General features: G+C 38.0%; 1 protein-coding gene across 3 annotated transcripts; it reads right to left on the bottom strand.

The window, feature by feature from the left end:
• Window positions 1-5,374: 5,374 nt before the first annotated feature.
• On the bottom strand, window positions 5,375-12,854 carry LOC108992036 (kinesin-like protein KIN-7G). 3 transcript variants are annotated; one of them, XM_035695706.1, is made up of 16 exons: window positions 12,656-12,854; window positions 12,378-12,443; window positions 11,944-12,142; window positions 11,138-11,567; window positions 10,597-10,686; window positions 10,389-10,489; window positions 10,177-10,290; window positions 10,023-10,104; window positions 9,872-9,939; window positions 9,717-9,782; window positions 9,511-9,635; window positions 8,881-9,217; window positions 7,777-7,881; window positions 6,690-7,694; window positions 6,200-6,519; window positions 5,375-6,105 (listed from the first exon to the last, which is right to left on the bottom strand). In XM_035695706.1, the coding sequence occupies exons 4-16, from the start codon at window positions 11,346-11,348 to the stop codon at window positions 5,784-5,786; spliced, it is 2,946 nt and encodes a 981-aa protein (XP_035551599.1). In that variant the 5' UTR covers window positions 11,349-11,567; window positions 11,944-12,142; window positions 12,378-12,443; window positions 12,656-12,854; the 3' UTR covers window positions 5,375-5,783. The 3 variants fall into 3 exon arrangements, with proteins under 3 accessions (XP_035551599.1, XP_018822025.1, XP_018822023.1); XM_018966480.2 differs by having other exon boundaries at window positions 12,372-12,854; XM_018966478.2 differs by lacking the exon at window positions 12,378-12,443.
• Between the last annotated feature and the right edge of the window lie 675 nt (window positions 12,855-13,529).

Genomic DNA, 13,529 nt, shown 5'->3' with positions numbered 1-13,529 from the left:
AGGTTCATCACCATCTAACCCTTGTGGTGGTACACCAGCTGCTGGTGGAGAGGGTTCTTGCTCCTCCTGCTCGACACCCTGAGCTTCTTCTTTTGCTTCTGGATCTAGATCCTGCATATCCTCATTATATATGGCAAACTGTAATGGTGCAGGATCTAGAGTATGGGAACTAAGCTCTACTGACATTGAGGAAGCTTCAGTTCCTATGTGTTGGTTTTCATGGAACAAAATGTCGCTACTTCTAACAATTCTTTTTGTCACTGGATCCCATAACTTGTATCTGAATTCTTCATCTCCATATCCAACAAAGATACATGGAGTTGACTTGACATTGAGCTTTTGTCTCAACTCCTTGAATACATGTGCAGAGGCTTTGCACCCAAACACTCTTAGGTGAGAGTAAGAGATATCTTTTCCAGACCAACCCTTCTCAGGAACTTCAAATTCCAGTGGTATAGAAGGTAATCTATTAATCAGGTAACAGGCAGCATGAATGATTGAGCTGAATTATTGCATATTTTATACATTTAGAACCAATATATTTTATTTATTTCATTACATTATAATTGGTTTTAGATGAAAAAATAGTTAAGATGAATAAATCCGAGTTGTGATTTAAATTGGTTAATAGCATGATTTATGCTTAATTTTATAACTTGTGATTTAATTGGACAATGTTCGTTCACATGCACAACATATTTTTGATATTCTATTATTCTTATTTCATTTTATTTCTAATTTCTATTATTTTATTTCTAATTTCAAATTCAAAAGATTTTCAAGTGGACAAGACATTGGAACAATTTAAAAACTTTCAACGAGTGTAGGACTCTTTAAATAAGGATAATGATGGGGTTTGAGAGTAATTCGGATCAGAGTCCAAAATGCATTAGGAGACAGAATGGACATACTTTAGTGTTTTAATCATAACTTTTCGTTAAAATATCAGATTGATACGATTCTTGATATGTAGTAAAGCTATCTTAAAGGGCTACAAAGTTGTCTCTAATAAATATTTCTAAATTCAAACTCCTGAAGCATGTACATGGCTACAAAGTTGAGTCCTAAAATTTAAGCGATTTTATGTGTGGGAATATGAAGACATTAGGGTTTATTTCCTACCCTATTTAAGCATATCATTAGCACGAAATTGGAGACTTTTGCAGAGCAAGGCCGCACATTTGAAGAACTCTTCCAGGATCCAATTGCCGCTCCAACTGCTTCCTCCATTGCCTACCACCTTCATCTCCATTCATTTGGCTTACTCTTTTCATTCACTACTTTTTATTTAATTTCAGTTTAAAGTTTATGGAATATTTTTTAGATATTTGGCTTAGACTTTTTGGCATTTTATTTGCTGTTTATTTACTTCGTGTTATTTATTTTTCTCGCTTCTTTAAACTTTCATTGAATATTGATTACAATTGCTATAGATTAATTTTGAGAATTTGTGATTTGAATACAAGGATGAACCCTAGAATCTTAATTTTGGGGCTTTTCAATTTTCAGTTTGTATTTTTTCAATTACTTTCTAAAATAGTTTAATTCTTAGCTTAATTTTATTATTCTATTAGTTCCATTGTATATTAGATTGATTAAAGTTTAATTAGGACTTAAATAATTTCAGTTTTATTGTTTAATTTTCAGATTAATTAAGATTATTCAGTTTAATTGATTCTTTGATTGTTAATTTCAATTTGTTAGTCTTTTACATTTCAATTCGACACTCAAAAATCTAAAAATATGAATCTAGTCCATGACTAGTACCCTTTTCATTCTTGTTGCACTCTTTCATCCATTGCACATACCATCATTTTTATTTTCTCTTTGTGAATATTTTCACAATTTTAAACGAGTTTGATTTTAAGTAACTTTCCCTGAGGAGACGATCTAGGAATTTATTCCTAATTATTACGCGGCATCCTCCTGCACTTGGGATAGCCTTTGTGCTACTCATTTTTTAGTGAGTCAAGGAACAACTTCACCCTAGAATGGCTTTGGTAACTTGGCCATACTAAGCATGTATCTTGTTCTTTCCATGATGGTCCGATTCATTCTTTCGACTACACCATTGTGCTTAGGGGTATATGGGACCGTCTTCTCATGTCGAATACCGTGATCAACATAGTAGGTAGCGAACCTTTTGGAAACATATCCTCCTCCATTGTCCATTCGCAGGCATTTCAACTTCTTTCTCATCTCTATTTCCACTAGGGTGTGGAAACTCTTAAAGTGCTCGAAGACCTGATCTTTTGATTTCAAAACATATACCCAGACCTTTCGTAAAGCATCATCAATGAATGTCACGAAATATATGTTACCTCCCAATGACTCTTCTTCCATGGGAACACATACATCAGAGTGTACTAGACTCAACAACTCTGATCTTCACTTAGTAAAGGAATTAAACGAGACTCTGCGTTGTTTGCCAAACAAATAGTACTCACAAGGGTTTAACGCTGTTTCTTTGACAACTTTGATGAGTGCCTTCTTCACAAGCGTATCGAACCATTTCTCACCCATGTGTCCGAGTCTCTTGTGCCACAGATTCGGTGATGCCTGGCCTTCCACTATATTAAGGCTATCATAACCGATATTCACATGTGTCTTGTACAACATACCCAAATATGTCATCGGGCGACAACCATGGCACCTTGTGACAGCTTCCAAGTGTCATTGCTAAAGTAGCTGTCATAGCCCTGTCAATCAAGGGTTGTTCCCAAAATCAGGTTGAGCCGAAGGTCAGGAATGTGTCGAACATCCTTCAACACAATGGTGCAACCAATGTTGGTTTTTATCTGCACTTCGCCTACTCCCATGATCTTCGAGGAACTGGCATTCCCCATTCTTACCGTACCAAAATCTCATGCTTTGTACTTAGTGAAAAATTCACTATGAGAAGTGGCGTGGTATGATGCTGATGTGTCTACCACCCACTCAACATCGTGGCTTGCAACGTGCAGACACATCTCGTCACTGGTGGAGAGTATTGCTACATCTCCCGAAAGAGTGACAAGAGTTTCACATCTTCTTTCTTCAACTTACTGCTTTGACCTTGCTCCCTTAAAAACTTGCTGCAGTTTTTCCTCATGTGGCCTTCTTTGCCACAATGGTAACACTTCATGTTACCCGTCTGCTGGTTCCTGCTACTGCTAGACCTTCCACGTGGTTGAGACTTCCCTCTGTTTCTGCCTCCACTTCTCCCTCTATTATTACCTTGAGGCATTTCTCTACTCTCGGTGACAAGCACATGAGATTGATTCATGCTCGTCTTATTTCGTCTGGCCTCCTCATTGAACAAGGCATCCTTAACCATCATCATGGTAAGTTTACCATTTGGAGTAGAGTTACTTAGGGAGACCACCAGGGTCTCTCAACTGTCTGGTAATGAACTGAGAAGTAGCAGGGCTTGTTCTTCATTGCCAAGATTCAACTTGACGGACCCGAGCTGGTTAACTAGGTTTTAAAACTCGCTAGTGTGCTCGGCAACAGAGGTGTCGCTCTTCAACTTCAAGTTAACAAGTCGTCTCATCAATAAGGCCTTGTTCCTCCAACTTTTTCCAGAGGTTATATTCATCTATCTCTTGGGCCACGTGGTGAAAGACACTATGGTTGATCCATTGTCTGATCTAACCATAGTCTTCTAGTGCATCCTTTTCCACACTTGATCTGTAAATTCATCTGACTTCTTCCCTTCATTTTTCAAGGGGTCTGACGGATCTTTACAGTTCAAGAAATCCTCCATCCAAGGTCTCTAAAGACTATATTTTGAGGTAGTCAGTTTTATCATGGCACCTAATGCTGAATCCTGCATGGATTTAAACTGATTCTAAATACAAAATGCAAGTACAGGATCTTCGAGGTGGAATATTGCAAAAAGGATAGCACTGTTGTGTCTTGAACACCTGATTTTGTTGGAAACGAGTCTTGTTTCGTCAAAATTGGACTAAGATATCACAAGGATGAGCAAAAGAACCAAAACAGGAACTCAAAAAACGCGTAGGCGCGTGTGGCTCACGCCCCTTCTAGAGTCAATGGCGCCTGAGGCGCATGGAAGTCACGTGCAGAGACTTCTCTGGAGCGCGTGCTTAGCGTGCGGGTCACGCGCTCTATCCTCTCCTCAGAGCGTGTGGCACTTGCAGTGACAGTTCGGCCTCTAATTTTCACCTCTTTTCTTGTCTCGATGAGACGAACATAGTGGTATGCTCAAATTTGCAAACTGAGCAACGCACTAAAAATGAGTTTTCTGTAAAAATAAATAAATAAATAAAACTCCTCCCAACAATCACTCTGATACCACTTGTTGGGGAAATCAACACAGCGGAAATAAAAAAGTACACCCACGCACTCAGTGACACCAAGAATTTAACGTGGTTCGGCAACTGTCTACATCCACAAAAAAGAGTTTCACTTATAAATAGTGGAACACAATAAAATATTACAGAGGAGGAGGATCACACTCCACTCAACTCTCAACTCTCTTCTTTTTCTCTCAGAGCTCTCCCGGCTCCCTCTCTTTTCTTTTCTCCTTGGGTCGCTATGTTTGGCAAGTGAGAGTACCTCAAGTACTCTCACTATTATTCTATATTTTATTATTATTTTTTACCTACTTTTCTACTATTCGTTACTTTTCACCTACTTTTTACTACTATTCAATATTTTATTATTACTTTTTCACTACTATTCACAAACATTATCAACATTTTTCAACACTTCTCAATACTCAAACGTACCCTTAAGACTCTCGCTGGGAGCCTCAATTTATAGGCAATGATATATCGCCTACCTGTATGAATGCATTTATTTGCATTCAATTGGTAACTGCAAATGCAGTTACCCACTTAGCAGCAAGCAGCCATTGTGGACTGCTTGCTTGGGCAAAGATTTCAACAATCTCTTGTATAAAAGAGGGTTACGATTCTTGTAAGGACTATTGAAGAATAATCACAAAGCTTTTGATTCTTGGAGGTGCTGGTTCCTCGAAAACCAGTGCTCTTCTTTCTTGAATTCTTTCATTCATCTTTCTTGAATATTGGTGGGTGTTGTAGTGAGTTCATTACATTGGTCTTCTTGATCAATTAGTTGTATAATCCCGCGAAATAAGCCTAAAATGTTTTCAGCAAAGCCAAAGGCCGAAAATAGGAACATCAGGAACAAAACGAATAAATGCAAACGAATGATCAACTGAACCCATGCACTCAGCGCTTAATTAATATCTGGAGAGAGGGGGAGAGCGAGAGAGCGAGGGAAAACTGAAATGATTTCCACAATACTACTCTCACTTTAAAATTAAACCAGTTTACAATGACTATATATGAATAATTAAGTTAAAAGAAATATATTAATTAACTTAATTAATATCTGAAATGAAATAATTAACTTTTGTGTTAAGTTAAAAGAAATATATTAATAGGGAAAAATTACAGTACACATGATGGAAGATACACAATACACGTCCAGCACAAGCAGCTAGCATTTCCCCTATCTAAAGAAGGTGCACAAACCTACCAATGAATGGTCTAACAAAGCCTGATAAAAAGCCTCGAACAAGCAGAAGCCTGTAGGACTCAGAAGGGTACAAGAAACGAGGAAAGCATAAGCACCACAACTACGCATATATCTAACCTGAGCAGATTTACAACCTTTCTTACAATCAACAGCAATCAGAGTCACAAAATATAGATCAGATTTGTGATGAACTCAATCAACTATATAGAAAATGGAGCTGTAGGAATCATCACATATCCGCACGAATTTTCTGTGTCGAGATCCACAAAACAAGCTTACAGGAGATACTTCATATTGGGTTTCCAAAGAAGAGATCTACGGCTTGATCTCCGGGGTGTAAAGTTGAGACCAAACATCTCCTTGAAAGCATGCCCTGGCTCAACAGAACCAACCAGCTTTGAAACAACACCAGCACTCGCTGCAATATGGTCCATGTCTCTTGTGTCGGTCCACAGGCAGTGCACCAATTGTAACCTCCTATGCTTTGTGTTCAATCCAATACCCCACTTGAGGAAGAGGTTCTGCCTATCTTGTTTAGAGAGCCTCTTCTGCATTTGCCTGCTCAGCATCTGCCTCTCACGTCGCAGAGCCTTCATGCTGTTCACAAAGAAAACCCAACTGAATTCTCCTTATTGGGAAAACAAATTGAAATAAATTTTAACGAAACCTGCAATCTTGTAATTCATCTCACCTTGAAGTGGGTGTCAGAGTTTGACCATCTTCGACAGTTTGAGAACCTCGGGAGAAGATTTCCTGGAGGAAGGAGAGCCTCCTGAGCTCTACTTCCATGTAAATAGAATCTGTTGGGTCACCTTTAAATAGCAGGAAGAAGTAGGTCCTGTGAACCAATGAAATGTTGCAAGCATGCCAAAGTTCAATAATCTCGCCTTGGAGCCTCTTAAATTCAGAAGGCCATTTTGAAGGACTTCCTGTATCATCTTGCAATGGATCCAAACCGACATCTTTCACACTCTTTGTAGAAGCTATGGACTTTGGTTCTATCTCTGGTACCTACCAGGCATGAAAATCTGTGTTAAAAGAATAACAATGGCGGGATTCACTAAAGAGAATTCTTCTCGAAGTTTCCGATTGAAGGAATTATTGATTTGGTCATTATTACTAATTAACCACTAGATTTTGTAACTCTATGGATCAAGGATTGATAGCTTACAAATACTCACCACATGATCAGCATGCTGATTCTCACAATGAAGATCAGCCATTTCATCTATCCCTGCAGTCGAAGTACATCTGCTGGTACCATCTTCATCAATTGAACTTTTGGCATCCTGCACTTTAAGCTCATCAATAGTAGCAGTTTCAGCTGAAGTATGAGAAATACTTCTTGATAACCTGTCCATGATAGCTTCATATTTCAAGGTCGAAAGTTTCATTTGAAGACCCTCGGGTCTTCCAGTGAATTCTTTCTCAAACACAATTGGTGGAGTGCTCTTGTGCTTTTCTTCCTTCTCAAACAAAGGTGGAGACAAACTAGTCATAAGACTTGCTTTACAACTTCTACTCCGAGTTAATCTCACCGATCCAGAGCTAGGTATATCATATTCCATTGCCCATGGAGATGGCTTTTCAACAAAATTTGTAATAAAGCTATTCAACTCTTTATCTTCCTTCAACTGGGGTGATACCAACACTTGATTTGCTTTATCTCCATTCTTAACCAGTGTTACTTCTGAGTTAGCTATGTTTGATACAGGCGATGATATGTTTGAGTTTGCGTACCCATTCGGGCTTGAACAAAAAATGTTTTTGTTTGTGTATCTGTCAGGGCTTGAATCTGACATATTTGACTCTAAATATCTGTTTCTTCTTGGCTCTTCTATCTCAATGCATCGAACCTCCCTGCAAAGATCCTCCGACTTTTCATCAGTTTGTTCTTCAGTCTCCTCTTGGTACTCATCGTTTCCAACAAAATTAGGAATAGTAACTGACAAGCGAGGTGAGGAATGGGTCGGCGAAAAATTATGTTTAAAGTTAGGAAGTTGGAATAAGTTGTCATCAGAACTACTCCTACTGTGTCCATCTGAGTATTGAGATGCATCGAAAGATCTGACACCAACATCATCAAGGCACTGAGGATCTGCCAAAATGGGTGTCGCAGATATTTGATTTTCAAAGTCCCATGAAGCTCGGACTCGCATTTTGGGGTAATGATGATCTTGTTCTGCCTAGAGAAAGATGAACAAGAATTAAGGACAGAGAGTAAGGTAGGCAAGGGTGAATGGATGCTTGAGTATATAGCAGACATACCAGTACTATTGTAGGTCCATCATCACCAACCAGTCGGAGGAGGTCCTTAACCTGAGATTGAGCAAGATCTAGTTGCAGAGTCAGCTCCTTTATCTCTTTCTTCAGCTGCATGTGGGGAAAGAAAATATAACTAACAAACCCAGATTTCAACCCAAAAAAAAGTGATGCTGACTGATGCATGAGTAGCAAAATCCGCATAACGTCCTCATAGACATTAGCATCAGCTCACAGTTAGAATGTTGGCCACACTTGGCATAGTACACTTGCCCCCATCCCCCATGCATGGTTGGCACACAAAAAGGGTCAACTGGAATGTCAACTAGATTTTGAAGTCTCACAATCAAAGGTTTTAAGTACTGGCTTTTAGTTTTTAAGTGGATGTGAGAGAACTCTGCATGCACACCCACACAATCTTAAGAACATGAAGGAGATAACTATTGTATGAGTCCCAGATACCAGTAAAATTATGTCATGTTGAGTTTTGGACACAAACAAACATGAATAGGTTGACAGATGCTCTCTTAATGTAATTTAAAATTGGCAAAGGTAGTCTTATCAAGTAAATTTCTTCTTGGGCATCCAATATTAGCCTTTTTGTCTTCCTTTATTCCAAGTAAATAATTTCCAAGCCACCCTCACCACTCCACTCTTTTGCTCTCTTTTCCCTGTTTTTTATGTTTTCATCACTGTTCATGGTAATTTGATGGCATACTAGCGATAGCTGAGCCAGAGGTTAAGAAGTCTCAGGAGCAGGACAAAGTTAGAATTGAGTAATGGGACTTATCTTACTTCATGAACTTTTGCAGTGACTTCATAGCTCTAGACTCAGAAAAGACAAGTGAAGAGGATAAATCTTAAAATTGTTTGGTACGACTTGGGAAATTATACAGCCTAGAGAAATATAGGAATCTGGTATGGGTGGATGAACACAGCTGAACCAACAGTGATAATTGCAAAGATAGCAACTCTAACAAAGTTCCATCATTCTGTATGGTTCTTTATATCTTCCACCAAATTTTATGAAGTGTATGCAATTTATCTTTTCAATGGTATTCTGGAATTTGGTAGGCGAGCTAAATTTGTCACTGAAAGCCTATTGATTACCTTTTCAATCTGAAGGTCCTTTTCTCTGAATAATGCTGCTGAATCAGATATAATAGAAGTTGGCCCTGAACTTCTCAATTCACCCTCCAATCTAGCCAATTCTCTCTGCAAATGCTTTACCAATGCTTTGTCAGACATTACTACATTGACCTGTGCATTTGTCGACACTTCTTTAGCACAACTTGCGAACAAGAGAGTGTTTCTTGATTGCTCAACATGACTTCGTGCAGGACTCATGGTACAGATGATTGCAGTTCTAGCATTGCCTCCTAAAGAAGACTGCAGTATGCGGGTCAGCTTCGAATCTCTGAAAGGAACATGTCCATTTCTTCCCTTACTGCATCCAATCTCAAAGTTAAGCCTATCAGCAATGGATATAGTAATTCTTGATTCTATGTCAAGGAAAGACCATCATAATGGCTACCACAGTCAATACTCAGCTACAAAGTGGCTATTTGATGGCACAATATATGCATGATGACAACAAAATGCTAATGTTACATAAATTTCCTTTGCAGACCACCCACATATGAATATAAATAAGCTTACCGCAGAGGCAGATGCAGAAAAAATATCAATAGTGACATTCATTAAGTGCAAAAGATTAAAATACAAGCTTGACCAGCGAACCTGAGCTTACGGATAACAGTTCCCAGAGTTAACAAGCTGCGATTTATGTGGCAGCCTTCTTTCAACCTTGTGCCAGCTGCTAATGACTGAGATGCACGCTCACTTCCTGCAAGGTCAACAAAATTCTGTACCCAAAAAGGAAAAAGCAATGTTGTCATCCCAATTGAACCACGAATTTTTTCTTGAAAAGGTTTAACTGTTCATACCACAGTAGCTGTAAGGGAGCTTGACTTATCGTTGCCAAGAAACTCGCGCGCTGAACTTTCAATCGTCTGACAGGACACATTATTTAGTGCAAGGGAATGTGAAAAATGATCAGGAAGGCCAACAGTTCAAATTCTGTATTGACAACCAGTCATACCAGTCTGAGAATCTGATGAGATCTAGAGCTTGCTTCATTCAGGAATGTCTCCCCAATTTGTCTTTGAGCTGCAAAAATGCTAGGAAATTATTTCTGTGCGGTCACACAATCCGCGAAACAAAGACTAGGTTGAAGCATTGAAATTATTTACCTTCACAGAGCGATAGAAGTTCTTTAAAATGGTTCCAGTCCCTCAGAGTTTCCTCCGTGAGTTTCTCAACAATAGTCCCTCTCTATCATATTGGCTAACTATTAGTTGAAAAAACCTTACCTATACAGTTCAGCATATGAAAAACGATAATCACCTCTGGATCATCAAGAAGTCTTAACGGGGTACCGTCTGCACTTAGGAGGTCCCTGACAGATTCATTGTAAATCTCCATGGCAGAGAACTTCAAGAGAAAGTCTCTTTCATTGTGCTACAAATCCACATCATTTAATCAAATTAATGGAACCATTGAACGACAATGAGATGCATAACTAAATATAACGGAAACCAATATCAGTGTTCAATTACCTTTTCTATGTGGTCATATATATCCGCTACAGTGTACTCAGTAATTCCACTCATGGTATACGTCTTTCCACTGCTTGTTTGTCCGTAAGCAAAAATACTTGCTGAAAAATAGGTTATCAGAAAAAAAAATAATGTAGATATTGTTGGAAATTCAAGCAAAGTTCATAAAACAGGAATAATGACAAAGAAGTAAAGTGAATGTACTCACAGTTTATGCCGCTGACAACTACAAGTGCAACTTCCTTGGCTCCTTCTTCGTATACCTGCCTTGTGTGGCAATCACTCCTAAATACTCTGTCTAGAACCAAAAAATACCCAAACAACACAACACAGATCAGAAGAGAAGCAAATTTTAAAAACTTCGTCAGATACATTATATTGTCCATATGCTACTTTTCAAACAAAACCACAGACCAACTGAGACCCAGTTTAACTGAAAGTTGGGGATACGTTGGCATCATTAAATCCAGACGAATTCCACAAAGAGAACAAAAGAAAAAATAAGAATCACATAGAAATTACAAGCTCTTGAAATTTGAAATCAACTCAAGCAAAACTATCCATCATCCAGAAGACTCAGAGTGAAATTTGGGCAAAATCTATAGCACAAGTGGGTAATGTCTTCTGGCTAACCAAGTCGGCCGCGTTAATGATATCTAAAAATTGAAAAAAATTGACAACTAAGACCCTGTAAATGCATAACAAAAGAAATTGAACTATGAGAAAATGTAATTTTAGCACCTTCTTACCAAATGTATAGGCAGTTGGGTACATGGACCGCTCAGAAACTGAAAGGTTATTCCTGTATATGATAGTGTTGTCATTGATGCATTCCCACTCCGACACATCATTCCTCACAATCTCCTTCTCATTCAATGGCCTCAGTCGAACTGAAACAAATATTTTCTCATGACGGCCACTCGGTCCTTGAATTAGCTCCTCTCCACCAGCTGCTCCCATCTCCTTTCCCTCTATTCCTCCAAAACCCAGCTCTTAGCGAGACTGAAATTATCAAAGAATTTTAGCAACGACCACCCACATGACCTCTTTTCTTCAGCTCCTCATAACTTTTTTCCTCACTATTGGACTAATATACAACGATTCCAACTATTGAATAAAGCAAGCGTTGCCGGTTTGGAGCGGAACGAGGGCCACCCAAACTTCCTGCACAATCATCATCTGCATCAACAAAACAATCATGGTCAATGTTAATTCAACCATATATTTTGTTCGGAGCGTTGTCTCAAACATTTAAAAAACCAATATTCGTAGTCTGACCTTCTTAATTCACGTATACAGAAAATATAGATACCCAATAATACAAACAAAATCTTTTTTTTTTTTCTTTTGAGACAAAAATAATGGGTCATGTAGTTTAATGTAACTTTTGTAGTTTTCCTAAATTGGTCCCCGATTACAGACTGTCAAAGTCTTCCTCACATGACCTATTATGAAAATACACTGTTATTGGAAGAAAAAACACAAGACATGCACACAGAGAGAGAGAGAGAGAGAGAGAGAGGGAGGGGGGGGGGGGGAAGGAAGGGAGCTTTACATTGGGGTCTGAGAACCCGCAGTCGTTTTCAAGGAATGTTTGTGATCTATGGAAGATTCTTCACTAGCTCATGTGCAGTTCATTGTTCAGTGCTGTGCAGAGAGAGCTCCGAAAATGGCCGACTGGCCGTCTGAGATGTATTTCCTGACGAAAATTTTGTTTTTGGCCTTTTCGATGTTTTTCATCTTCAAACTTGACCCTGTGAAGCAAAAATTAGCCAAAGTTTCCAAAAAAAATAACACTAAGAAATAAAACAAAAAAGATCCATAAATAATTCATAACTTGATGGAGTCCAACAAAATTCCAGCATTAGAGAAAAATCTTGAAATTTTCATGCACCAAAAACTCGAATTTGAAAACAAAACTTAATATTTTCAGCATTCAGGGGAAGAGAAAAAGGGAACTTGAAGTACAAGAAATTGGGATACCATTACCAACTAGGCTGTGTTAAGCTTGATATGATTGGAGCTGAAAGACCCAACACAAATAGCACTTTTAAACTGAATAAACAATTCGAAGAGAGAGAGGAAAAAAAAAAAGGAAGCAAGCTTCTTAAAGACAAGATAACTCGAATTCAAGATCACATATTTTATTCCGGCAAACCAACTCGGCAGAAGTATTTGCCCGCATTGTCACAATCAACAGCGAAAACGTTCCTTTCACATAAAAAGAAAAATCACCTAAAATTCTAAATTTAACGCCGTTCTCTTACCTCTTGTAACCGCGATTTCCAAAATCCGAAACCAAAAAGAAAAGAAGACGATTTAAAAAAGCTGCAGGTCACAATCTTCAAAATATTTTGAAAAACATTTGGAGCTAAAGATCAGTCAAGAGATCGAGAACGGAGAAGCACAAAAAACTCCTCTCCCACTCTCTCTATCTCTCACTGATTCTCAAGGGCTTTGAGGAGTGGTGGTTATGGCGTCCACTTACATTTTCTCTGCTCTGAATGTTATCAGCCTTCGAATTAAAAACACTGCCGCGCTCGTTAAACTGAAGGCCGAGGCGGAATGACTAATTTGTCCATGAGATTTCATTTCACTGAATTTGCATGGCAACCCAAGCATGCTTAAATGCGTCAGTCTCACCCAGAATTAGCTAGAACACGTGATATGCCTTTTTCTAAACTAAAGCAAGACCACGAAAGCTTCTCCACCGTCCATTTCGTAGAAGATCTAAGATCGATGTTAGTGAACCATGAACATCTTGTGGGTATTTTATCAGAAGAATAAAAAAATAAAATTTAATAAGATCTTTTAAAGAAATTGGTGGGGTGTAATTATTATTATATGATGGGTAGTTGTATTATCATTTTCTTCATAAATTAAAACTGTATCAGATTTTAGAAAATTCACGATTATGTCTTCTTTTTTTAAAAATATTCTTAAGCATAATAGATATCATTAAAAAAAGAATTAAAAAGTGTCATCCCAAAATTTAACATTCTTACACATAATATATATATATATATTGTTGTTTTGTATATTTTTTTAATAATCTAAATATTCAATAAATATTATGAGAGATATTTTATATATTTATTTTTTACAATTTAAGACCTTAGAGTTTTGGAAAGAACTCTAAAA

Source organism: Juglans regia, chromosome 11 (assembly GCF_001411555.2).
Source record: "Juglans regia cultivar Chandler chromosome 11, Walnut 2.0, whole genome shotgun sequence".
In the NCBI taxonomy this organism is placed as follows: Eukaryota; Viridiplantae; Streptophyta; class Magnoliopsida; order Fagales; family Juglandaceae; genus Juglans; species Juglans regia.
This window is presented reverse-complemented; position numbering and strand designations above follow the sequence as displayed.